Genomic DNA, 27,416 nt, shown 5'->3' with positions numbered 1-27,416 from the left:
AGCTAATTTGAGTCCTACTGATGTGCATAGGGCACCAGGGCTTTCATATTGACCAGCACAACTAACACGTACAATCTGACATTGTGTCCCCTGACAGGTATGTCAGCCGAGAGAAGAGGGAGTTCCATATGCCTGTGCAGACTCCCTTCCTTCGGCCTTTGGTTTCTGACACCGAGGTTACCATGAAGCTCATGGACAATGGGATCCAAACAAACCTCAAGAGGACAAGGGTGAGTTTGTCCTGGTACAGAGGAGCTGGTGTGTCAGGGTGTCGGGTGTGTGGGGGGGTTGGTGTGAGTGTGCCATACAGGAGCACTGGGTCACAGGTGTGAGGGTGTTGATGAGATGATTTCTGTCTCAGATGTTGATGCTGCTGCTCTGCGATGTTTATTCCGTGCATGTTGTATATCTCCAGTTCTGTGGAATAACTCTCAATCTCTGCTCTCTTGTAGTCCAAAGGAAGTCTGGAGATTATGGAGAGCCAGTCAGCAGACGCTGAACCCCCTCCTCCCCCGAAACCAGAATTACATCGTTACTCGGGCATCCGGGCTCACCTATCACTGGCAACGAACGAGGGTGAGTGAGCACATGCCACATTGAGGGGGAGGGGGCAAACGCTGCAATGCATGGCAAGGGGGTGGGCAGAACCCAGGGACCTCCCTCGTGCTTGGAGGAGTTGATGCCGGCGATCACCATTTGTTAGTGCAGGGTCAAAATGTGAGCTGGACAGAGAGACAGCAGCTTTGTCTGGCTCTCACTCCTCAAACCCGAGACTCGTCACCCTTGGCGGGGGGGGGGCTGTAATCGATGGTGCCAAAGGGCAGTTTGATTTGGTGTTCAGAGCAAACCAGGCCATGAGAGGGACGCAGTTACCCTGTGAGAAGTGGACAGTCACAACCGACAAGGTGACTGGACGGTGACAGGCTGCACCTACTGTCGGAGTTTCCACCACCCGCGTGTCGAGCTGCTGCTGCCACTGAGAGGCAGACAGTCGGGTGCTTTCGCGTACGGCTCAACATCTTCACCCAAGTGTTTTTAATGTTTTAAAGTCTCCCCACCTTTTCTCCTCGGGCGCAGAGAGCAACTTGCTGAACAGAATGGACAACCCACCGACACCCACCATGTACAAGTACAGGCCAGTCTACGGCAGCCCAGGCCGCAACCATACAGCCCTCACACACTCTGCCAGCGAGAAGGTACGTCACCACCACCACCCTCCCCAAAATCTTCCTGGCGTTGTCACGTCACTTTGAACAGAATCGGGTCTGCAGCACATAAACTGACCATTCAACCCCCGCTGGTGTTTCCGTTCCACGCCAGTTTCCTCCCTTCACTCAACTCACTCGCTCGCTCGCACACTCACTCACACACCTTACTTCAATGACCCTCAGTCTGGTTCTCCACACGCACAGAGGCAGAGATACACACACACACACACACACACACACACACACACACACACACACACACACACACACACACACACAGTCTCTGTCTGCCAGATCAAACCCTTTCATAATCTGAATGTATCAGGTTAACGCCCCACACTTCCCTTTCTCTTGCTCAGAAAAAGACGTTTGCTTAACGGGCCAGCACAGTGGTTAGCACTGCTGCCTCACAGCCCCAGGCACCTGGTTCAATTCCGGTCTCCGTTGACTCTGTGCGGAGTCTGCACGTTCTCCCCGTGTCTGCGTGGGTTTCCTCCGGGTGCTCCGGTTTCCTCCCACAAGTCCCGAAAGACGTGCTGTTAGGTGAATTCGACATTCTGAATTCTCCCTCCGTGTACCCGAACAGGCACCGGAATGTGGCGACTAGGGGCTTTTCACAGTAACTTCATTGCAGCGTTAATGTAAGCCTACTTGTGACAATAATAAAGATTATTGTTATAGATTCCCTCCAGGCGGGGTTACGGGGATAGACTGGGGACAGGGCTGAGGTAGGGTGCTCTTTCTGAGGTCGCCGCAGATTCGATGGGCCAAATGGCCTCCTTCTACACTCCTGGGATTCTATGACTTGTCATCGTTCTTTCAAATTATTTTTAAACCCATCTCCATGCCACGTTACATTATGCACCTATTCAACACTGCAGGACGCTTTTGCTATGTTTAACTAGGGGATTTTCACAGTAAGGTGCTGTACAAATGCAAGTTGTTGTTGTATTCTGCAATAAGTGCTTGTGCTGAGTAGTGTAGGTCAGGTATATATCTAATATTCCCATTGAATGGACTGCCACCACCCGATCACCAAAACTCACTGCTTTCAAATATCATCTCTGCTTTTGCTAACGGCCTTTAAATCTCCCATTCCCAGCCCTCATCCCACCGGCACCAGTTTCTCCTTATTTATTCTGTCAAAACCATCCCCCCCCCCCACCCCTGCGGTTTTGTACGCCTCCATCAGATTTCCCCTTGGCCGCCTCGGTTCCAAGGACGAACAATCCAGCTTCTCCAATCTGTCCACGTTCACTGGAAATCGCTGATCCCTGCTACCGCTGTGCAATCCCTCTGGATGGAGCAAATAGAAAAGAAACGCCTGGAGCAAAAAATAGACAGCAATGAATAGCCAGGGGGAGAGAGGCCGAATGCTTTGCCAGCTGGCATCCAGATCAAAAGGTGGGACGATAGGGTGCTGGTTGTCTGACGAGGGAAGGTCACCCCGTCCTCACTGGAGTTCAGAAGAATGAAGGCAACCTTATTGAAACGTTTCAGAACCTGAGGGGTGGACTCGAGGGTGATTCTCCCCACCTCGTGTGGGGGGGGCGGAATGGAGAATGAGGGGGTCACAGTTTGGGGGTCTCCCGTTGAAGAGGGAGACGAGGAGGAATTTCCTCTCTCGGAGGCTCGTTAGTCTGTGGAAATCTCTCTCTCAGAGAGGCTGCGGCTCACCCAGTATATTCAAGGCCCGAGTCAGGCAGAGCGTCGATGGGCGAGGGGGTCGAGAGTTGGGGGGGGGAGAACAGGCAGGAAAGTGGAGCTGAGGCCACATCGGATCAGCCAGGATCTTACTGAATGACGGAGCCAGCTGGAGGGGCCGAATGGCCAACTCTCACCTCATCTCTTGAGTTCAGCACTGATGTCCATGATTGAACCAAGGCTGTAACGATAGCTTCTGCGAGTCCCGTTCACCGTTGTACGCCCCTCCCCACCTGCCTCCGGTACCGACCTGGATTCGATTCCCGGCTTAGGTCACTGTCTGTGTGGAGTCTGCACGTTCTCCCCGTGTCTGCGTGGGTTTCCTCCGGGCGCTCCTGTTTCCTCCCACAGTCCAAAGATATGCAGGTTAGGTAATTGGACATTCTGAATTCTCCCACTGTGACCCGAACAGGCGCCGAAATGTGGTGACCAGGGGATTTTCACAGTAACTTCATTGCAGTGTTCATGTAAGCCTACTTGTGACAATAAGAAAGATTATTATTATGTTCATCCTCCAGTTCAGATTCCTCTATCAATGGCCCTTGCCGACAGCCCTCTCGAGCTTAATATCCTCCAGCCCCCACAACCCTCCCTATCTCTGTAACCTCCTCCAGCCCCTACAACCTTCCCTATCTCTGTAACCTCCTCCAGCCCCTACAACCCTCCCTATCTCTGTAACCTCCTCCAGTCCCCACAACCCTCCCTATCTCTGTAACCTCCTCCAGCCCCTACACCCCTCCCTATCTCTGTAACCTCCTCCAGCCCCTACAGCCCTCCCTATCTCTGTAACCTCCTCCAGCCCCTACAACCCTCCCTATCTCTGTAACCTCCTCCAGCCCCTACACCCCTCCCTATCTCTGTAACCTCCTCCAGTCCCTACAACCTTCCCCATCCCTGTAACTTCCTCCAGCCCCTACAACGCTCCTATCTCTGTAACCTCCTCCTGCCCCTATAACCCTCCCTATCTGTAACCTCCTCCAGCCCCTACAACCCTCCCTAGCTCTGTAACCTCCTCCTGCCCCTACAACCCTCCCGGTCTCTGTAACTTCCTCCAGCCCCTACAACCCTCCCTATCTCTGTAACCTCCGCCAGCCCCTACAACCCTCCCTAGCTCTGTAACCTCCTCCAGCCCCTACAACCCTCCCGGTCTCTGTAACTTCCTCCAGCCCCTACAACCCTCCCTATCTCTGTAACCTCCGCCAGCCCCTACAACCCTCCCTATCTCTGTAACCTCCTCCAGTTCCTACAACCCTCCCTAGCTCTGTAACCTCCGCCAGCCCCTACAACCCTCCCTATCTCTGTAACCTCCACCAGCCCCTACAACCCTCCCGGTCTCTGTAACTTCCTCCAGCCCCTACAACCCTCCCTATCTCTGTAACCTCCGCCAGCCCCTACAACCCTCCCTATCTCTGTAACCTCCACCAGCCCCTACAACCCTCCCGGTCTCTGTAACTTCCTCCAGCCCCTACAACCCTCCCTATCTCTGTAACCTCCTCCAGTCCCTACACCCCTCCCTATCTCTGTAACCTCCTCCAGCCCCTACAACCCTCCCTATCTCTGTAACCTCCGCCAGCCCCTACAACCCTCCCTATCTCTGTAACCTCCGCCAGCCCCTACAACCCTCCCTATCTCTGTAACCTCCACCAGCCCCTACAACCCTCCCGGTCTCTGTAATTTCCTCCAGTTCCTACAACCCTCCAGGATTTCTGCACTCTTTCAAATCTAGTCCCACTGCCCCCGCTCTTTTTCCTCCATGCCTGCAGTCAACTATCTTTCTGATTCTCATTTGAAAGCTCCGACTGAAGATGTTGCAGATTAGACTTTCTGATGCTATCCTGTCCCTCAAATGTGCCGTCAGTCTGGATGTTCTACCCAGAACCTTCTCTACTCCAAAGGGAACAATTCCACCTTCCCCAGATTGTCCACATTAACTGAAGTTCCTCAGTCCTGCCACCATTCTGGTAACTCTGCAGGATTGTTAACTGTGAAGTGATGAAGCTCGATGTGACATTGTGTGTTGTAGATTTCCAAAGGCGATGCTGTGAAGGAGCCTGCACCCAACGACGAGAGCAGCAGGAGCCAGAGCTACAAATCGGAGCCCACCCTGGAGTCAGATACCTACCGCTCACCCACCATCTACAAGAGCTTCCAGTTTGAGCCAGTCTCTAACGGCTCGCGCTCGTCCAGCCTGAAGTCAGCCCATGGCGGAGGTTTCGAGATGAGCCACCTGCCATCCATCCACTCTGAGGGCACCACGTCTACCTCCTACAAGAGCCTCGCCAACCAGACCCGCAACGGGAGCCTGTCCTACGACAGCTTGGCCACCCCTTCAGGCAGTCCGGAGGCCGAGTCGCCCTGCCCAGTGCCAGGGCCTGAGACATCGGGCTACCACTCACCCTTCATGTCGGCCAAGATTGCCCAGCAGAGGGAGGCGGACCTCCACCGCTACCCACTGGCCCCAGGGGGTTACGGAGCCCCTACCCGCTGTCCCCGGGAGCCCCCCGTCAGCTCCTTTTCTGACAGTCGGTCACGGCAGGAGCGTGAGAAACTACTGCAGATGGATGAGACAACCTTGGGAACTGTCCATCACCAGCACACTCGGGTTAGCACTTCCTCTGATGACTCCAGGCGCTCGCCAAGACTCAAGAGTCCGACCCAACGAACTGCACCTCCGGCTGTGCTTTCGTCCTCCTCCTCGCAGCCTGGCGGGGCCCCCACTCAGCCCACATACTTCTCCAGGTTCTCTGAGGGCGCAACACATGCACCCAGGGTCCGCTCCATGTGCTCTCCTGACGCCCCTCACCCCCCATCTGTCATGGGAAAGTCAACGTCTTACGTGGTCGCGCGGCCTCCTTACGGAGCCGCACTGGAAACCAGTGAAGTATTGGCAACAACACACCCGCTGCTGGCTCCCAAGTAAGTGTCATCTCTTTCGCACAGAGGTGCTGTAGGAAAGGGGAGATTTTCACCATGTCGGGACGTTCCACAACACCTCATAGCTGCCCATGCAGATTAGTTTTTGTTCGTTTTCTGAAGCATCAGTGGCTCTTCTGATGTTGGGAAGATCCCACCGACGATGCCGGCACTAGCTCAGCAGGTCTCAACTCCGCTGTCCATAAGGGGCACGGTAACATCGCAAGAGAATGAGGCCACTCGGCCCCTCAGGCCTGCTCCCCCATTCAGTATGATAGCAGCTGATCTTCGGTCTCTCCTCCGTTTTCCCTCCCCCTCCCCGTATACCTTAATTCCCTCAGCATCCAAAAATAATCTTTCTCTCTGGGCTGAGACCATTCTCAGCAACTCAGCTCTCCGGGAAGTCAGGAATTCTAAAGATTCCCCAGCCTCGGAGTGAAGGGATTTCTCCTCGTCTCTGTCCAGAATGGCCGAACCCCCGGCTTGCCGCTGTGATCCGACATTCCCGGATCTCCAGCCACGGGGAGACAACCTCCCAGCATCTACCCTGTCAAATCCTTTCAAGGGTCTGGTAGGTTATTTTACAGCGGCCTGGACTAATAACCTGCAGGCGTGAGTTCATATTCCACCAGGAGAGTTCGTGCATGAAGACCAAATCAATCCTTAGAATTCCCACCTTGCGGGAGGAGGCCATTCAACCCATCAGGTCCGCACTGACCCTCTGAAAGAGTAGCCTTCCCCCGCCCTATCCCTGTTACCCCACCCAATCTGCATATCTTGGACACTAAGGGACAATTTAGCGTGGCCAATCTGCCTAACCTTCACATCTTTGGACTGTGGGAGGAAACCAGAGCACCCGGAGGAAACCCACGCAGACACATGGAGAACGTGCAGACTCCACACAGTCACCCAAGGCCGGAATTGAACCCGGGTCTCTGGCACTGTGATTTGATTTTGATTTGATTTATTATCAGATGTACTGAAGTACAGTTAAAGTATTTTTCTGCCGCCAAGGGAACGTACACTGTACGTACATAGTAGACAAAAAAGAATAATCGACAGAGTACATTGACGAATGGTACATCAACAGAACAGTGATTGGTTACAGTGTGGAACAAGGGGCCAAACAAAGCAAATACATGAGCAAGAGCAGCATAGGGCGTGAATAATGTTCTTACAGGGAACGGATCAGTCCGAGGGGGAGTCGTTGAGGAGTCTAGGAGCTGTGGGGAGGAAGCTGTTCCTATGTCTGGATGTGCGGGTCTTCAGACTTCTGTACCTTCTGCCTGATGGAAGGGTCTGGAAGAAGGCCAAGCCTGGGTGGGAGGGGTCTCTGATAATGCTGTCTGCCTTCCCGAGGCAGCAGGAGGTGTAGACAGAATCAATGTGGGGGTGGCAATGTGTGATGGGTTGGGCTGAGTTCACCACACTGCAGTTTCTTGCCATCTTGGGCCGAGCAGTTGCCATACCAGGCTGTGATTCAGCAGTGCTAACCACTGTGCTCACACTGTGCCACCCTGCTAATAATGTAAACATAAAAGGCTTGCATCAGATCCTGGAGATCCGCAAGCTGCTGTTTTGTAGTGGAAAGCCAAACACCAGCCTCGAGTCTGCTCCAAAGGTGGCCCCAGATCGGCAGCAATCTGGCTGAAATGGGAGTAAGAAATGAAAACATGACCCAGACTGAAGCAGTTCAGAAACCTGGCTCACCATCACCTTTTCTCAAGGGATGGTTGGGTATGGGGATCAAAGGGCAGAAAAAGCTCACGGTCTGTGAGTGACTGTACACGAGTCAGCATTTTATTGGTGTCCACGTTCTCGGGGATGTGCCGAGGTGGTGAAAAGTGTCCGTGTAAAAACAAATCTTCCTGCTCCTGATCGCTGTCCAGTGACCCCTAGATTAAAAAGAGGGAAATTGACCAGAGGTCCTGCCCCGATATAAAAACAGGAAAGTGCTGGAAATATTCAGCAAGGTCGGCAGTATCTCTGAAGGAAGAACGGAGCTAATGTTTCAAATCAAATCTGATTCACTTAGAAACTGTTCGCAAGAGTCAAAATAGACTTGAAACATTAGGTCTGTTTCTCTCTCTTCAAAAGATGCTGCCAGCTCTTCTGAATATTTCCAGCACTTTCCTGTTTTTAATATCAGATTTTCCGTATCCGCAGTGTCTTGCTTTTTATTCCTGCCCCGCAGCTCTCTCCAATAATCTCTGGGAGCACTCAACACTAACTCTCAATGCAGAGCTCTACACTGTACCTAACCCGTGCTGTACCTGTCCTGGGACAGCTCGATGCTGACACTGGGTATAAAGTGGGGGACACACTGTCAGGGTAATGTAGAGGGAGCTCTACACTGTACCTAACCCGTGCTGTACCTGTCCTGGGAGAGCTCGATGCTGACACTGGGTATAAAGTGGGGTACACACTGTCAGGGTAATGTAGAGGGAGCTCTACACTGTATCTAACCCGTGCTGTACCTGTCCTGGGAGAGCTCGATGCTGACACTGGGTATAATGTGGGGGACACACTGTCAGGGTAATGTAGAGGGAGCTCTACACTGTATCTAACCCGTGCTGTACCTGTCCTGGGAGACCTCTATGCTGACACTGGGTATAAAGTGGGGGACACACTGTCAGGGTAATGTAGAGGGAGCTCTACACTGTATCTAACCCGTGCTGTACCTGTCCTGGGACAGCTCGATGCTGACACTGGGTATAAAGTGGGAGACACACTGTCAGGGTAATGTAGAGGGAGCTCTACACTGTATCTAACCCGTGCTGTACCTGTCCTGGGAGAGCTCGATGCTGACACTGGGTATAAAGTGGGGGACACACTGTCAGGGTAATGTAGAGGGAGCTCTACACTGTATCTAACCCGTGCTGTACCTGTCCTGGGAGAGCTCGATGCTGACACTGGGTATAAAGTGGGGGACACACTGTCAGGGTAATGTAGAGGGAGCTCTACACTGTATCTAACCCGTGCTGTACCTGTCCTGGGAGAGCTCGATGCTGACACTGGGTATAAAGTGGGAGACACACTGTCAGGGTAATGTAGAGGGAGCTCTACACTGTATCTAACCCGTGCTGTACCTGTCCTGGGAGAGCTCGATGCTGACACTGGGTATAAAGTGGGACACACACTGTCAGGGTAATGTAGAGGGAGCTCTACACTGTATCTAACCCGTGCTGTACCTGTCCTGGGACAGCTCGATGCTGACACTGGGTATAAAGTGGGGTACACACTGTCAGGGTAATGTAGAGGGAGCTCTACACTGTATCTAACCCGTGCTGTACCTGTCCTGGGAGAGCTTGATGCTGACACTGGGTATAAAGTGGGACACACACTGTCAGGGTAATATAGAGGGAGCTCTACACTGTATCTAACCCGTGCTGTACCTGTCCTGGGAGAGCTCGATGCTGACACTGGGTATAAAGTGGGGGACACAGTGTCAGGGTAATGTAGAGGGAGCTCTACACTGTATCTAACCCGTGCTGTACCTGTCCTGGGAGAGCTTGATGCTGACACTGGGTATAAAGTGGGGGACACAGTGTCAGGGTAATGTAGAGGGAGCTCTACACTGTATCTAACCCGTGCTGTACCTGTCCTGGGACAGCTCGATGCTGACACTGGGTATAAAGTGGGAGACACACTGTCAGGGTAATGTAGAGGGGGCTCTACACTGTATCTAACCCGTGCTGTACCTGTCCTGGGAGAGCTCGATGCTGACACTGGGTATAAAGTGGGGGACACACTGTCAGGGTAATGTAGAGGGAGCTCTACACTGTATCTAACCCGTGCTGTACCTGTCCTGGGACAGCTCGATGCTGACACTGGGTATAAAGTGGGACACACACTGTCAGGGTAATGTAGAGGGAGCTCTACACTGTATCTAACCCGTGCTGTACCTGTCCTGGGAGAGCTCGATGCTGACACTGGGTATAAAGTGGGGGACACACTGTCAGGGTAATGTAGAGGGAGCTCTACACTGTATCTAACCTGTGCTGTACCTGTCCTGGGAGAGCTCGATGCTGACACTGGGTATAAAGTGGGGGACACACTGTCAGGGTAATGTAGAGGGAGCTCTACACTGTATCTAACCCGTGCTGTACCTGTCCTGGGACAGCTCGATGCTGACACTGGGTATAAAGTGGGGGACACACTGTCAGGGTAATGTAGAGGGAACTCTACGCTGTATCTAACCCATGCTGCTTTGCATTAACTAATTTCTTTCTCTCTGCTTGACAGAGATGAGGTGAGGATGAAAGGCTCCCACAGCAAAAGCAACGGGCAGCCCAAAAGTCTGAGCAAGGCGGATCCACGGCAGACCTCACCGCCGCCTTGTCCCGGGACCTCCAGCACAGCCCCCCTGAGCCCCAGCAAAGGTGTGAAGAAAGTCTCAGGGGTTGGAGGCACCACCTACGAGATATCCGTGTGAGGCCAAGCGAGACAGAGACAGACATCGGTGCCTCGCAAAAGACTGTGGCTGGAGGGGACTGAATCTCCAGGTGACAGGACTTTGTTCCTTTGGCAACTGGGAGGACAATGTGGGGAGGGGAGAACGGACAATTCGATGGCTCTCCTGAACCTCCCTCAGGACTCAGTTTAACGGCAGTGGGAATCCTTCTATATGTGTATATTCAAATTTTAGCCAATCATAAGTTTTAAGAGAGAGAAAGGAGAGAGGAAGAACCCCCTCACACACACACATACACACACAGAGCCACACCAACCACGAGAGGGATGGAAGGGACTGGCTGGGAGGAAAGTGTGTGTGTGTGGGACAGGGGGAGGGAGAGAGAGAATTGCAGCTTCCTGTCCTGGCACCAGAGGGCAGCAGAGCTTGCATTTGTTTTTAATCCTGTTGAACCTTGCCCACTCTCTCTCTCTCTCTCTCTATCTCGCTCTTTCTCGTACAAGTTTCTGTGAGTTCGATCACTGAGGAGCCGACATTGTGCAATCAACGTGAGGTGGGAGGGCTTTGTGTTGGGGGAGAGGGGAGGGGAGAAAGGGAAGGTTTTGAAAGACAGAAGCCGAAAAGCAGAAAGCAAAGACTTTTGCAAAACTAAAAGGAATTTTTTTTATATATAAATATATAATTAAAGGGATTATTTACTCTGTATCCTTCCAGTAATGGAAAGGTTCCAAACTGTAAACTCTCCCCCTGGATGGGGCGCAGAGGGCATGCGAGCTGGTGCAGGGGGAAGCGGAGGCCGGAGGGGAGGTGCTGGGTGGCAATGGGGCCTCGGGAGAGGGACAGAAGGTAGGCTGGAGTCTCCCTCCTCCTCACTTCACTCTTCACTGCTCGCAATCCACCTTTTTTTTTTAAAACCAGCTCTGTGCCCCAGTCCACTCACTTGGGTGGGAACCTCCACACTCACAGTCCTGTCCCTCGGCCCTTCCTGCCTGCACTCATCCAGAAGCTGGGCAACATTCAGACGTTTCTGGGGAGGGGGGGGTGACTTCTCGCAGAGGGGCAGGGACCTGGGTGTGGAACATGATCTGTGAATACGATAAATATTTTCAAAATAATAAGCTATTAAAAAAAAAACAAACAGCGGTGGATTTTGTCTGGAGCGACGGGATTTCAAAACTGTTTCGGGCCTTTTACTCTCACACTGACATCCCCACCCTGCACCTCCCACTTGTTGCCCAGTTCCCCGCCTCCAGATGTGCCTCACTAAGGGGTCAGTAAGGGAACCTCCAGGCGGTGGGCCTCCCAGGTACCTGCTGCCCTTTGTCCTACTCGATGGTCCAGGTTGTCAAAGGAGCTTGGGCGAGTTCCTGCAGTGCATCCTGTATCGATTTCCACAGTAGGGGAGAAACTGGGCGACGTCAGGCCATGTTGCTACGTGCACAGTTTAAATGTGGGCCAGGCAGAAGGAGGTGGGGCTTGGGCAGCAGGATTTCAATGGGCAGCAGAACGCCGATGTTGCCTGGCCTGGGGAACGGGAGACTGGTTTGGTTGTGACTCTGCAATTTGATCTGGAACACGGACGCTGGGGCTCCTGGATTGTGACACGGAGAGCAGGATTGGTCTATTTCAATACCGTAACAACATTGGGGTGGGGGGGGAATAAAAATAACAACGGTTAATAAACTGACACTGGCGTTTCCTCAGGAAAGGGATACCTGGAGTGTTCTCTGTGAATTGACCAACAAATTGACTCCGACACCATCCGTCCAGTATTATGCCTGCAGTGGGTAAGAACTTCAGGCCAAGACTCATCTTCAATTTGTAATCAGGCAAAGAAAGATGAGAATACTCTTTCCATTTTCACTCCCTCAATCTGCCAGACTTTCTGTAGCTCTGGAGGAAATCTGCACACTATAATTTCAATGCGATTTGAGCTTCAGTGAGTTTGATCTGTCCACTCCAGCATGATCTGCTCTGTATTCTGACAGCCCACTCATTCTGCAGTGCTCGAAGAGAGAACACTGCCCATTCCTCCAGCCTGCCCAGGGCTCAAATGACAACGCAGAACGCTCCGTATTCCTCGCGTACTGTTCACTGTTTGAAACATCCCTTTAACAATCTCCCCTCTACTGGTCTCTCTGTATCACACTGTCCACACACACCTTTAACAATGTCCTCTCTGCTGGTCTCTCTGTATCACACTGTCCAGACACACACACCTTTAACAATCTCCCCTCTACTGGTCTCTCTGTATCACACTGTCCCCACACACACACCTTTAACAATGTCCTCTCTGCTGGTCTCTCTGTATCACACTGTCCCCACGCACACACCTTTAACAATGTCCTCTCTGCTGGTCTCTCTGTATCACACTGTCCCCACGCACACACCTTTAACAATGTCCTCTCTGCTGGTCTCTCTGTATCACACTGTCCGCACACACCTTTAACAATCTCTCCTCTGCTGGTCTCTCTGTATCACACTGTCCCCACACACACACCTTTAACAATCTCCCCTCTACTGGTCTCTCTGTATCACACTGTCCCCACACACACCTTTAACAATGTCCTCTCTGCTGGACTCTCTGTATCACACTGTCCACACACACACACCTTTAACAATCTCCCCTCTACTGGTCTCTCTGTATCACACTGTCCCCACACACACCTTTAACAATGTCCTCTCTGCTGGACTCTCTGTATCACACTGTCCACACACACCTTTAACAATGTCCTCTCTGCTGGTCTCTCTGTATCACACTGTCCACACACACCTTTAACAATGTCCTCTCTGCTGGACTCTCTGTATCACACTGTCCACACACACCTTTAACAATGTCCTCTCTGCTGGTCTCTCTGTATCACACTGTCCACACACACACACCTTTAACAATGTCCTCTCTGCTGGACTCTCTGTATCACACTGTCCACACACACCTTTAACAATGTCCTCTCTGCTGGTCTCTCTGTATCACACTGTCCACACACACCTTTAACAATGTCCTCTCTGCTGATCTCTCTCTGTATCACACTGTCCACACACACCTTTAACAATCTCTCCTCTGCTGGTCTCTCTGTATCACACTGTCCACACACACACACCTTTAACAATCTCCCCTCTACTGGTCACTCTGTATCACACTGTCCACGCACACACACCTTTAACAATCTCCTCTCTGCTGGTCTCTCTCTGTATCACACTGTCCACACACACACCTTTAACAATCTCCTCTCTGCTGGTCTCTCTGTATCACACTGTCCACACACACACACCTTTAACAATGTCCTCTCTGCTGGTCTCTCTGTATCACACTGTCCACACACACCTTTAACAATGTCCTCTCTGCTGGTCTCTCTCTGTATCACACTGTCCACACACACCTTTGACAATCTCCTCTCTGCTGGTCTCTCTGTATCACACTGTCCCCACACACACACCTTTAACAATCTCCTCTCTGCTGGTCTCTCTGTATCACACTGTCCCCACACACACCTTTAACAATGTCCTCTCTGCTGGTCTCTCTGTATCACACTGTCCCCACACACACACCTTTAACAATCTCCTCTCTGCTGGTCTCTCTGTATCACACTGTCCACACACACCTTTAACAATGTCCTCTCTGCTGGTCTCTCTGTATCACACTGTCCCCACACACACACCTTTAACAATGTCCTCTCTGCTGGACTCTCTGTATCACACTGTCCACACACACACACCTTTAACAATGTCCTCTCTGCTGGTCTCTCTGTATCACACTGTCCACACACACACACCTTTAACAATCTCCTCTCTGCTGGTCTCTCTGTATCACACTGTCCCCACACACACACCTTTAACAATGTCCTCTCTGCTGGTCTCTCTGTATCACACTGTCCACACACACACACCTTTAACAATCTCCTCTCTGCTGGTCTCTCTGTATCACACTGTCCACACACACACCTTTAACAATCTCCTCTCTGCTGGTCTCTCTGTATCACACTGTCCCCACACACACCTTTAACAATCTCCTCTCTGCTGGACTCTCTGTATTACACTGTCCACACACACACACCTTTAACAATCTCCTCTCTGCTGGTCTCTCTGTATCACACTGTCCACACACACACACCTTTAACAATGTCCTCTCTGCTGGTCTCTCTGTATCACACTGTCCATACACACACACCTTTAACAATGTCCTCTCTGCTGGTCTCTCTGTATCACACTGTCCACACACACACCTTTAACAATCTCCTCTCTGCTGGTCTCTCTGTATCACACTGTCCACACACACACCTTTAACAATGTCCTCTCTGCTGGTCTCTCTGTATCATACTGTCCACACACACACACCTTTAACAATCTCCTCTCTGCTGGTCTCTCTGTATCACACTGTCCACACACACACCTTTAACAATCTCCTCTCTGCTAGTCTCTCTGTATCACACTGTCCGCACACACACACCTTTGACAATCTCCTCTCTGCTGGTCTCTCTGTATCACACTGTCCACACACACACACCTTTGACAATCTCCTCTCTGCTGGTCTCTCTGTATCACACTGTCCACACACACCTTTAACAATGTCCTCTCTGCTGGTCTCTCTGTATCACACTGTCCACACACACACACCTTTAACAATCTCCTCTCTGCTGGACTCTCTGTATCACACTGTCCACACACACACACCTTTAACAATGTCCTCTCTGCTGGTCTCTCTGTATCACACTGTCCCCACACACACACCTTTAACAATGTCCTCTCTGCTGGTCTCTCTGTATCACACTGTCCCCACACACACACCTTTAACAATCTCCTCTCTGCTGGTCTCTCTGTATCACACTGTCCACACACACCTTTAACAATCTCCTCTCTGCTGGTCTCTCTGTATCACACTGTCCCCACACACACACCTTTAACAATGTCCTCTCTGCTGGTCTCTCTGTATCACACTGTCCACACACACACCTTTAACAATGTCCTCTCTGCTGGTCTCTCTGTATCACACTGTCCACACACACACACCTTTAACAATGTCCTCTCTGCTGGTCTCTCTGTATCACACTGTCCACACACACACACCTTTAACAATCTCCTCTCTGCTGGTCTCTCTGTATCACACTGTCCACACACACACCTTTAACAATCTCCTCTCTGCTGGTCTCTCTGTATCACACTGTCCACACACACCTTTAACAATGTCCTCTCTACTGGTCTCTCTGTATCACACTGTCCACACACACACACCTTTAACAATGTCCTCTCTGCTGGTCTCTCTGTATCACACTGTCCACACACACACACCTTTAACAATCTCCTCTCTGCTGGTCTCTCTGTATCATACTGTCCACACACACACACCTTTAACAATCTCCCCTCTACTGGTCTCTCTGTATCACACTGTCCACACACACACACCTTTAACAATGTCCTCTCTGCTGGTCTCTCTGTATCACACTGTCCACACACATACCTTTAACAATGTCCTCTCTGCTGGTCCCTCTGTATCACACTGTCCACGCACACACCTTTAACAATCTCCTCTCTGCTGGTCTCTCTGTATCACACTGTCCCCACACACACACCTTTAACAATCTCCCCTCTACTGGTCTCTCTGTATCACACTGTCCACACACACACACCTTTAACAATCTCCCCTCTACTGGTCTCTCTGTATCACACTGTCCACACACACACACCTTTAACAATGTCCTCTCTGCTGGTCTCTCTGTATCACACTGTCCACACACACACCTTTAACAATGTCCTCTCTGCTGGTCTCTCTGTATCACACTGTCCACACACACACACCTTTAACAATGTCCTCTCTGCTGGACTCTCTGTATCACACTGTCCACACACACACACCTTTAACAATCTCCCCTCTACTGGTCTCTCTGTATCACACTGTCCACACACACACACCTTTAACAATGTCCTCTCTGCTGGTCTCTCTGTATCACACTGTCCACACACACACCTTTAACAATGTCCTCTCTGCTGGTCTCTCTGTATCACACTGTCCACACACACACACCTTTAACAATCTCCCCTCTGCTGGTCTCTCTGTATCACACTGTCCACACACACACACCTTTAACAATCTCCTCTCTGCTGGACTCTCTGTATCACACTGTCCGCACACACCTTTAACAATCTCTCCTCTGCTGGTCTCTCTGTATCACACTGTCCATACACACACACCTTTAACAATCTCCTCTCTGCTGGTCTCTCTGTATCACACTGTCCCCACACACACACCTTTAACAATGTCCTCTCTGCTGGACTCTCTGTATCACACTGTCCACACACACCTTTAACAATCTCCTCTCTGCTGGTCTCTCTGTATCACACTGTCCCCACACACACACCTTTAACAATGTCCTCTCTGCTGGTCTCTCTGTATCACACTGTCCCCACACACACACCTTTAACAATGTCCTCTCTGCTGGTCTCTCTGTATCACACTGTCCACACACACCTTTAACAATCTTCTCTCTGCTGGTCTCTCTGTATCACACTGTCCCCACACACACACCTTTAACAATGTCCTCTCTGCTGGTCTCTCTGTATCACACTGTCCCCACACACACACCTTTAACAATGTCCTCTCTGCTGGTCTCTCTGTATCACACTGTCCACACACACACCTTTAACAATCTTCTCTCTGCTGGTCTCTCTGTATCACACTGTCCCCACACACACACCTTTAACAATGTCCTCTCTGCTGGTCTCTCTGTATCACACTGTCCACACACACACACCTTTAACAATCTCCTCTCTGCTGGTCTCTCTGTATCACACTGTCCCCACACACACACCTTTAACAATCTCCTCTCTGCTGGTCTCTCTGTATCACACTGTCCACACACACACCTTTAACAATCTCCCCTCTGCTGGACTCTCTGTATCACACTGTCCACACACACACACCTTTAACAATCTCCCCTCTGCTGGTCTCTCTGTATCACACTGTCCCCACACACACACCTTTAACAATGTCCTCTCTGCTGGTCTCTCTGTATCACACTGTCCACCCACACACACCTTTAACAATGTCCTCTCTGCTGGTCTCTCTGTATCACACTGTCCACGCACACACACCTTTAACAATCTCCTCTCTGCTGGTCTCTCTGTATCACACTGTCCACACACACCTTTAACAATCTCCTCTCTGCTGGTCTCTCTGTATCACACTGTCCACGCACACACCTTTAACAATCTCCTCTCTGCTGGTCTCTCTGTATCACACTGTCCACACACACACCTTTAACAATCTTCTCTCTGCTGGACTCTCTGTATCACACTGTCCCCACACACCTTTAACAATCTCCCCTCTACTGGTCTCTCTGTATCACACTGTCCACACACACACACACACACACCTTTAACAATGTCCTCTCTGCTGGTCTCTGTATCACACTGTCCACACACACACACCTTTAACAATGTCCTCTCTGCTGGTCTCTCTGTATCACACTGTCCACACACACACACCTTTAACAATCTCCTCTCTGCTGGTCTCTCTGTATCACACTGTCCACACACACACACCTTTAACAATCTCCTCTCTGCTGGTCTCTCTGTATCACACTGTCCACACACACACACCTTTAACAATCTCCTCTCTGCTAGTCTCTCTGTATCACACTGTCCACACACACACACCTTTAACAATCTCCTCTCTGCTAGTCTCTCTGTATCACACTGTCCACACACACACACCTTTAACAATCTCCTCTCTGCTGGTCTCTCTGTATCACACTGTCCACACACACACACCTTTAACAATCTCCTCTCTACTGGTCTATCTGTATCACACTGTCCACACACACACACCTTTAACAATCTCCCCTCTGCTGGTCTCTCTGTATCACACTGTCCCCACACACACACCTTTAACAATGTCCTCTCTGCTGGTCTCTCTGTATCACACTGTCCACACACACACACCTTTAACAATCTCCTCTCTGCTGGTCTCTCTGTATCACACTGTCCACGCACACACCTTTAACAATCTCCTCTCTGCTGGTCTCTCTGTATCACACTGTCCACACACACACCTTTAACAATCTCCTCTCTGCTGGTCTCTCTGTATCACACTGTCCACGCACACACACCTTTAACAATCTCCCCTCTGCTGGTCTCTCTGTATCACACTGTCCACACACACCTTTAACAATCTCCTCTCTGCTGGTCTCTCTGTATCACACTGTCCCGACGCAGACACCTTTAACAATGTCCTCTCTGCTGGTCACTCTGTATCACACTGTCCCCACACACCTTTAACAATGTCCTCTCTGCTGGTCTCTCTGTATCACACTGTCCCCACACACACACCTTTAACAATCTCCTCTCTGCTGGTCTCTCTGTATCACACTGTCCACACACACACACCTTTAACAATGTCCTCTCTGCTGGTCTCTCTGTATCACACTGTCCACACACACACACCTTTAACAATCTCCCCTCTACTGGTCTCTCTGTATCACACTGTCCACACACACACCTTTAACAATCTCCTCTCTGCTGGTCTCTCTGTATCACACTGTCCCCACACACACACCTTTAACAATGTCCTCTCTGCTGGTCTCTCTGTATCACACTGTCCCCACACACACACCTTTAACAATCTTCTCTCTGCTGGACTCTCTGTATCACACTGTCCCCACACACACACCTTTAACAATCTCCTCTCTGCTGGTCTCTCTGTATCACACTGTCCCCACACACACACCTTTAACAATCTCCTCTCTGCTGGTCTCTCTGTATCACACTGTCCCCACACACACACCTTTAACAATCTCCTCTCTGCTGGTCTCTCTGTATCACACTGTCCCCACACACACACCTTTAACAATCTCCTCTCTGCTGGTCTCTCTGTATCACACTGTCCACACACACACACCTTTAACAATGTCCTCTCTGCTGGTCTCTCTGTATCACACTGTCCACGCACACACCTTTAACAATCTCCTCTCTGCTGGTCTCTCTCTGTATCACACTGTTCACACACCCCTTTAACAATCTCCTCTCTGCTGGTCTCTCTGTATCACACTGTCCCCACACACACACCTTTAACAATGTCCTCTCTGCTGGTCTCTCTGTATCACACTGTTCACACACCCCTTTAACAATCTCCTCTCTGCTGGTCTCTCTCTGTATCACACTGTTCACACACCCCTTTAACAATCTAGCTCACTGGGCTAAATCGCTGGCTTTTCAAGCAGGCCAAGCAGCACGGTTCGATTCCCGTACCAGCCTCCCCAGACAGGCGCCGGAATGTGGCGACTAGGGACTTTTCACAGTAACTTCATTGAAGCCTACTCGTGACAATAAAGCGATTTTCATTTTTCATCTCCCCTCTGCTGGACTCTCTGTATCACACTGTCCACACACACACACCTTTAACAATGTCCTCTCTGCTGGACTCTCTGTATCACACTGTCCACACACACACACCTTTAACAATCTCCTCTCTGCTGGTCTCTCTGTATCACACTGTCCACACACACACACCTTTAACAATCTCCCCTTTGCTGGTCTCTCTGTATCACACTGTCCACACACACACACCTTTAACAATCTCCTCTCTGCTGGTCTCTCTGTATCACACTGTCCACACACACACACCTTTAACAATCTCCCCTTTGCTGGTCTCTCTGTATCATGCTGTCCACCCACACACACATTACAGCTGTAATACTTAATTTGCAGTTCCAATTGTCCAGTACTCACTGCCCAGCAGCTGCATGCAAGCCATTCAGTAATTTAGAGTAGTAGTCTGCGATTGACTACTCTTAAAAAGCATCTGCAGTTTTGATCCATTGAGTATAAAAATTGGCAAGTCATGCTGCAGCTTTATAGAACCATGGTATGGCCACACTGGGAGTATAGTGTTAAATTCTGTTTGCCACACTACCAGAAGGATGTGGAGGCTTTAGAGTGGGTTCAGGAAGATGCCTGGTATGGAGGGCATTAGCTATGAGGAGAGGCTGAATAAACTTGCTTTGTTCTCACTGGAACGACGGAGGTTGAGGGGCGACCTGATAGAGGTCTACAAAATTATTAGGGATATAGACAGCGTAGATAGAAGGTTTTTCCCAGGGTAGAGGAGTCAATTACTCTGGGCCATAGGTTTAAGGTGCGAGGGGCAAGGTTTAGAGGAGATATATGAGGCAAGTTTTTTTACACAGAGGGTAGCGAGTGCCTGGAACTCGCTGCCGGAGGAGGTGGTGGAAGCAGATACAATAGTGACGTTTAAGGGGCATCTTGACAAATACATGAATAGGATGGGAATGGAGGGATACGGGCCCAGGAAGGGTAGAAGGTTTTAGGTTAGACGGGCAGCATGGTTGACGCAGGCTTGGAGGGCCGAAGGGCCTGTTCCTGTGCTGTACTTTTCTTTGTGGTTCTATATCCCTTCACGCTTCAGGGGCCTAAGTGTCAAAAAAACAATGTTTGTAAACATTGCGCACATCAAAGGGATAAGTGCAGTGAAATCAAACGTGTGAGTGATTAGAATGCACTCAGTGCACTTTCCTCTGTTTGATATGGTCAATATTTAGAAGCATTGGTGTTTCACCACTTCCCGCCCCTGACCTGTACAGGGATAGGACTGAATAAAAGCTGCCGACTGTTTTTACAGGCTGTCAATTACAGACGACTATTGGAAAGCTATGGTGTGCTTCTGACGGCCCCTGCCTGGACTGCTCAAATTAGCGGCCTGATAGCAGGGTTCCCTGGGAAACCGCCATATTCCACACTCTGCATACTTTTGCATGGACAGTTAATAATCAGAAGCTTCTTCCCAGGGTGGAACACTGAATTGCAACCTTCTTTATGCCGTGGAGGGATCATAGAACCAGTGCAATTCAACCCGGAGGGAGAACATTAGACCCCAAACGGAGAACCCTGCCCATTTTTACACATACACACTGTCTCTCGCATGTGTACACACTAATAATAACAATAATGATCTTTATTAGTGTTACAAGTAGGCTTACATTAACACTGCAATGAAGTTACTGTGAAAAGCCCCTAGTCGCCACATTCCGGCGCCTGTTCGGGTCACAGAGGGAGAATTCAGAATGTCCAAATTACCAAACAGCACGTCTTTCGGGACTTGTGGGAGGAGACCGAAGGAAACCCACGCAGACACTGGGAGAACGTGCAGACTCCGCACAGTGACCAAGCCGGGAATTGAACCGGGGTCCCTGGATCTGTGAAGTAACAGTGCTAGCCACTGTCTACACACACACACACTTTCTCAAACGCACGCATACACTTTATCGCGTGCAGCGTCTCACGCACGCAGTGTTTCACGCGTACACTCATGCATGCACGTACATTCTCTTATGCATGCGCGCACTGTCTCACACGTGCTGTCTCACGTGTTTCTGCACTGTCTCGTGCGTGCAGTGCTTCTCGCGCGCACGGTCTCTGCCTTGTATGCGCACTCTCCCTCACATGCGCGTGTGCACCCTTGCATGCACTGCCCCATGCGCATATGTGCACCCTATCTCTCGCATGTGTACATGCACCCTATGTCTCGCACGCGCGTAGACATGCACACTGTCTATCCCTCTTGCATAGGTATGTGCACTCTGTCTCCTTCTCGTATGCACACGCGCACCCTGTCGTGTACTTACGCACACCCTATTTCTCAAATGCGTACACGCTCTATCTTGCGTACGTACGCTTACCCTGTCTCCCGTGTAAGTATGTGCACCCTGTCTATCGCATGCATACGCACACCCTGTCTCTTTTGCGTATGTACGTGCATCCTGTCTCTCGCTCGCATTGGTAGGTGCACCCTGTCTCCCGCTTAAGTACACGCACCCTCTCTTGCATGCGTGTGCACACCCTGTCTCTCTCGCATATGTAAAGCATCCTGAATGTCTCTCTCTTGTGTGCGTCACGCGCATCCTGTCTCTCCCGTCTGTACACGCACTCTCACATTTGTATGTACACCCTGTCTCGCATGCGTACATGCACCATGTCTCGTGTGCGTACACGCACCCTGTCTCTCGCTTGTGTACACACACCGTCCATCCTGCCTGTGAATGCACACCCTGTTGCGTGCATATGTGCCCCCTGTCTCTCTAGCGTGCGTACGCGCACCGTCTCTCACTTATGTACGTGCACCCTATCTCTCGCGTACATACGCGCATCCTGTCACTCTCGCATGCATACACGCACCGTCAGTCAGTTCCGTACGTGCACCGTCTCCTGCGTGTGTACGCGCACCCTGTCCGTCACATGCATACATGCGCCGTCCCATGGGCATACGCACACCAACTCTCATGTAAATACGCACACCCTGTCTCTCACGTAAGTACGCACACCCCCCTCGCATGTGTACGCGCACCGTCTCGCATGCATATGCGCACCCTATTTCGTGTAGATAAGCGCATTCTGTCTCTTGCGTATGTACATGCACCTTGTATCCCACTCTCGTACATACGCGCACCGTCTCGCATGCATATGTATGCGCACCCGTCACTCCCGCACAAGTACATGCACCCTGTCTCGCATGCGTACGCACACCCTCTCTCTCGCATGCGTATGCTCACCCTGTCATTCTCTCTCTGTTGCATGCGTACATGCATCCTGTCTCTTGCCTGCATGTGCGCACTGTGTCTCTCTCGCTTATGTACGCGCACCCTGTCTCTCGCGTGCGTACAGGCGCCCACCGCCTCTCTGCTGTGCGTATACGCACCCTGTCTCTCACATGCATACGCGCATCCTGTCTCTTGCTTTTGTTTGCGCATCCTGTCTCTTTTGCGTGCATACGCGCACCGTCTCTCACTTATGTACGTGCACCCTGCCTCTCGTGCATCCCTACGGGCACTGTGTCCGCCTCGCATATGCATGCGCACCCTGTCTCTTGCATGCGTACAGGCACCCTTTCTCTCTCGCATGCATAAAGGCACCCTGTCCCTTTCTCGCGTGCATACATGCACCCTGTCTCGTGTGCGTTCATGTACCCTGTTTCTCTCGTACGTTCACGTACCCTGTTTCTCTCGTGCATGCACGCTACCTGACTCTCCCATGTGCGTACCCGCACCCTGTTGCTCTCGTGCGTACACGCACCCTGTCTCCCTCTCGCATGCATGCATGCACCGTCTCTCGTGTGCGTACATCCACCCAGTCTCTCGCATGCGTATGCGCATCCTGTCCCCCTCGCCTGCGTACGCGCACCCTCTCGTATATGGTACATGCACCGTCTCGTGTGTGCACCCACCCTGTCTCTCGCTTGTGTACATGCACCCTATTTCTCTCGTATGCGTCCATGCACCGTCTCAAGCGTGTACATGCACCGTGTCTCTCGCGTGCATATGCACACCCTGTCTCTCTCCCACATGTGTACGCGCATCCTGTATCTTGCGGGTGTACACGCACCCTGCCTCTCATGTGCGTACATGCATCCTGCCTCTCATGTTCATACCCACACCCTGTCTGATGTGCATACACGCACCGTCTCCCTCACATGCGTGCACGCACCGTCTCTCGTGTGCGTTCATGCACCCTGTCTCTCTCGTATATGGTGCACGCACCGTCTCGTGTGCGTGCAACCACCATCTCTCTTGCTTGCGTACATGCACCCTATTTCTCTCGTGTGCGTACACACCCCGTCTCTCTCGAGCGTGTACATGCACCGTGTCTCTGTCGCGTGCATATGCACATCCTGTCTCTCTATCGCATGTGTACATGCACCATGTCTCTCTCGCCTGTGTACGTGCCCCATTTCTCGCGTGTGTACGTGCACCGTTTCTCGTGTGTACGTGCACCGTTTCTCGTGTGTGTACATGCACTGTCTCGCATGCGTACACGCACCCTGTCTCTCTCGCATGCATACGTGCACCCTGTCTCTCTCACGTGCATACTCACATCATCTCTCTCGCATGTGTCCATGCACCCCGTCTCTCACGTACATACACAAACCGTCAGTCTCGTGTGCGTGCACGCACCCTGTCTCTCTCGTGGGCGTACGCTCATGCTGTCTTCTCGCGGGCGTAGACACACCCTGTCTCGTGCTTACACGCACCCTGACTCTCTCTCTCTCTTGCTTGCTTACGCGCATCCTGTCTCTCACGTTTGTATGCACACACTGCCTCCGTGTGCATTCATGCACCCTGTCCCTCTCTCACGTACGTACACAAACCCTGTCTCTCTCGTGTGCATACAGGCGCCCTGTCTCTGTGTGCGTACGCTCACGCTGTCTTCTCGCGTGCGTACACGCAACCTGTCTCGTGCATACACGCACTCTGTCTCGCATGTGTATGCGCATCCTGTCCCTCGCCTGCATGCGTGCACCCTGTCTCATATATGGTACACGCACCGTCTCAAGTGCGTGCAACTACCCTGTCTCTCTTTCGCTTGCGTACATGCACCCTATTTCTCTCATGTGCGTACATGCACCCAGTCTCTCTCGAACGTGTACATGCATCGTGTCTCTGTCACGTGCGTATGCGTACCCTGTCTATCGTGTGTGTACATGCACTGTCTCGCGTGTGTACATGCACCCTGTCTCTCTCACATGCGTACACAAACCCTGTCGTGTGTGTACAGGCACCCGGTCTCTCTCTTGAGCGTGTACATGCACCGTGTCTCTGTCACGTGCGTATGCGTACCCTATCGTGTGTGTACATGCACTGTCTCTCTCATGTGTGTACATGCACCCTGTCTCTCTCGCATATGTACACAAACCCTATCTCCCGTGTGCGTACATGCACCCTGTCTCATGGGCGTACGCTCATGCTGTCTTCTCGTGTGCGTAGACGCACCGTGTCTCATGAGCTTACACTCATCCTGCCTCTCTCGCGTGCTTACGCGCATCCTGTCTCATGTTTATACGCACACATTGCCTCAGCGTGCATTCATGCACCCTGTCTCGCGTACATACACAAATCCTGTCTCTCGTGAGCATACAAGGAACCCTGTCTCTCGTGTGCGTATGCTCACGCTGTCTTCTCACGTGCGTACACGCACCGTCTTTCTCATGTGCATAGACGCACTATTTCTCTCCCGTGCATATGCACATCATGTCTCTCCCGTGCGTATGCGCACTGTCTCGTGTTTATGCGCACACTGCCTCTCGTGTGCATACACGCACTCACGTGCGTACACTCTCACGCGTATGTACACTCACCATCTCTCACTTGCGTACACACACCCTGTCTCGCGTGCGTGCGTACACCATCTCTCGTGTGTAAATATGCAGTCTCTCTCACCTAAGTACGCACACCCAGTCTCTCTCCTATGCATACGTTCACGCTCTCTCCCTCGCGTGCGTATGCGCACCGTTTCTCTCGCGTACATAAGTGCAATCTGTCTCGAGTACATACGCACACCGTCTCGCTCTCTCGTATGCGAACGCGCACCCTGTCTCGCATGTGTACGCGCATCCTGTTTCTCGCATGCATACATGCACACTGTCTCTCTCGCGCGTATGTATGTGCCCCGTCTCCCTCTCTCACATGCTTACGTGAACCCTATCTTACGCATACATATACGTACCCTGTCTCTCTTGCGTATGTACGTGCATCCTGTCTCTCTACATAAAACATAGAACAGCACAGAACAGGCCCTTCAGCCCTCGATGTTGTGCCGAGCCATGATCACCCTACTCAAACCCACGTATCCACCCTATACCCGTAACCCAACAACCCCCCCCTTAACCTTACTTTTTTGGACACTACGGGCAATTTAGCATGGCCAATCCACCTAACCCGCACATCTTTGGACTGTGGGAGGAAACCGGAGCACCCGTAGGAAACCCACGCACACACTGGGAGGACGTGCAGACTCCGCACAGACAGTGACCCAGCTAGGAATCGAACCTGGGACCCTGGAGCTGTGAAGCATTTATGCTAACCACCATGCTACCGTGCTGCCCTCTGTGTGTACACGCACTGTCTCTCACGTGCATACGTGCACCGTGTCTATCTCGCATATGTATGTGCAACCCGTATCTGTCGCGTGCGTACAGGCACCCTGTCTCTCACGTGTACACACAGCCTGTCTCTCTCGCCTCCATATGCACATCGTGTCTCTCATGTATGTGCACGACCCTGCCTTTCTCGTGTGCATACAGGCACCTTTCTCTCTCAGATGCTTACATGCACCGCCTCTCGTGTGCGTATGTGCACCCTGTCTCTCGCGTGCGTACACAACACCTTGTCTTGTGTGCGCCCACGCACTGTGTCTATCTCTCGCCTGCGTACACGCACCATCTCATGTGCATACATGCAGTCTCTCATGTATGTAAGCGCATCTTGTCTCTCACGTACATACACGCACCCTGTCTCTCTCGCTTGCGTATGTGCACCCTGTCACTCATATGCGCTTACGCACACATGCACACAGTCTCTCACGCGTACATACAATGTTTCGTGCTTGAATCCCTCACGGGTACACACTCGCACGCACGGTCTCCATTGTGTCGCCCCTCACTCTACCGTGAAGGCAGTGACAAAAACGACTCTCAAGATAGACTTTTTATTGCACTGGCCAGGTCCGGACTGACAGATGAGCACAATTCACTGCTGAGCGATTTAACAGCCGTCGCAGGCTGTTTCGAACTCTAATGCTCGTACATTCAAAGGCATTTGGTATGAGAAACATTCATCAATTAAAGTGCAGATAAAGGTACAGGCTGCAGTTTGATTGTTCTACGTGGTGGTGGGAAGGGGGGAGGAGGTTAGGTGGGCAGAATGAGGGCACACTGATCAGGGACGGGAGTTGAGGTAGAACAAGCCACGTTGGGGGGGTGGATGCAGGAAACTGCAGATACATAATTCCCCTCCTCTTGAAGATCTCGATTTTTTTGAACGGCAGAACAGGCTGGAGAAGGGGCTGAATGGGGCCTCCTGTTCCTGTGTAACAGGCTGGAGAAGGGGCTGAATGGGGCCTCCTCCTGTTCCTGTGTAACAGGCTGGAGAAGGGGCTGAATGGGGCCTCCTCCTGTTCCTGTGTAACAGGCTGGAGAAGGGGCTGAATGGGGCCGCCTGTTCCTGTGTAACAGGCTGGAGAAGGGGCTGAATGGGGCCGCCTGTTCCTGTGTAACAGGCTGGAGAAGGGGACTGAATGGGGCCCCTCCTGTTCCTGTGTAACAGGCTGGAGAAGGGGACTGAATGGGGCCTCCTCCTGTTCCTGTAGGTTAACTGATAGTGTGAGCATTGAGTCCCCCC

The 27,416-nt window shown here is 51.5% G+C and overlaps 1 protein-coding gene across 2 annotated transcripts in view; it reads left to right on the top strand.

The window, feature by feature from the left end:
* The window catches only part of LOC119967906 (palmitoyltransferase ZDHHC5-like), a 92,137-nt gene extending 80,758 nt beyond the window's left edge, over positions 1-11,379 (top strand). For both annotated transcript variants that reach the window (XM_038801004.1, XM_038801003.1), the window contains exons 8-12: positions 98-230; positions 453-576; positions 1,078-1,196; positions 4,936-5,828; positions 10,071-11,379. In XM_038801004.1, coding sequence (XP_038656932.1) covers positions 98-230; positions 453-576; positions 1,078-1,196; positions 4,936-5,828; positions 10,071-10,260 — 1,459 coding nt within the window. In that variant the 3' untranslated portion in view covers positions 10,261-11,379. The remainder of the gene's footprint in view (positions 1-97; positions 231-452; positions 577-1,077; positions 1,197-4,935; positions 5,829-10,070) is intronic.
* The last annotated feature ends 16,037 nt before the right edge of the window (positions 11,380-27,416 follow it).

This window comes from Scyliorhinus canicula, chromosome 6, assembly GCF_902713615.1.
Source record: "Scyliorhinus canicula chromosome 6, sScyCan1.1, whole genome shotgun sequence".
In the NCBI taxonomy this organism is placed as follows: Eukaryota; Metazoa; Chordata; class Chondrichthyes; order Carcharhiniformes; family Scyliorhinidae; genus Scyliorhinus; species Scyliorhinus canicula.
Note: the sequence above shows the minus strand (reverse complement) of the source record. Positions and strands in the feature narration are given on the sequence as shown.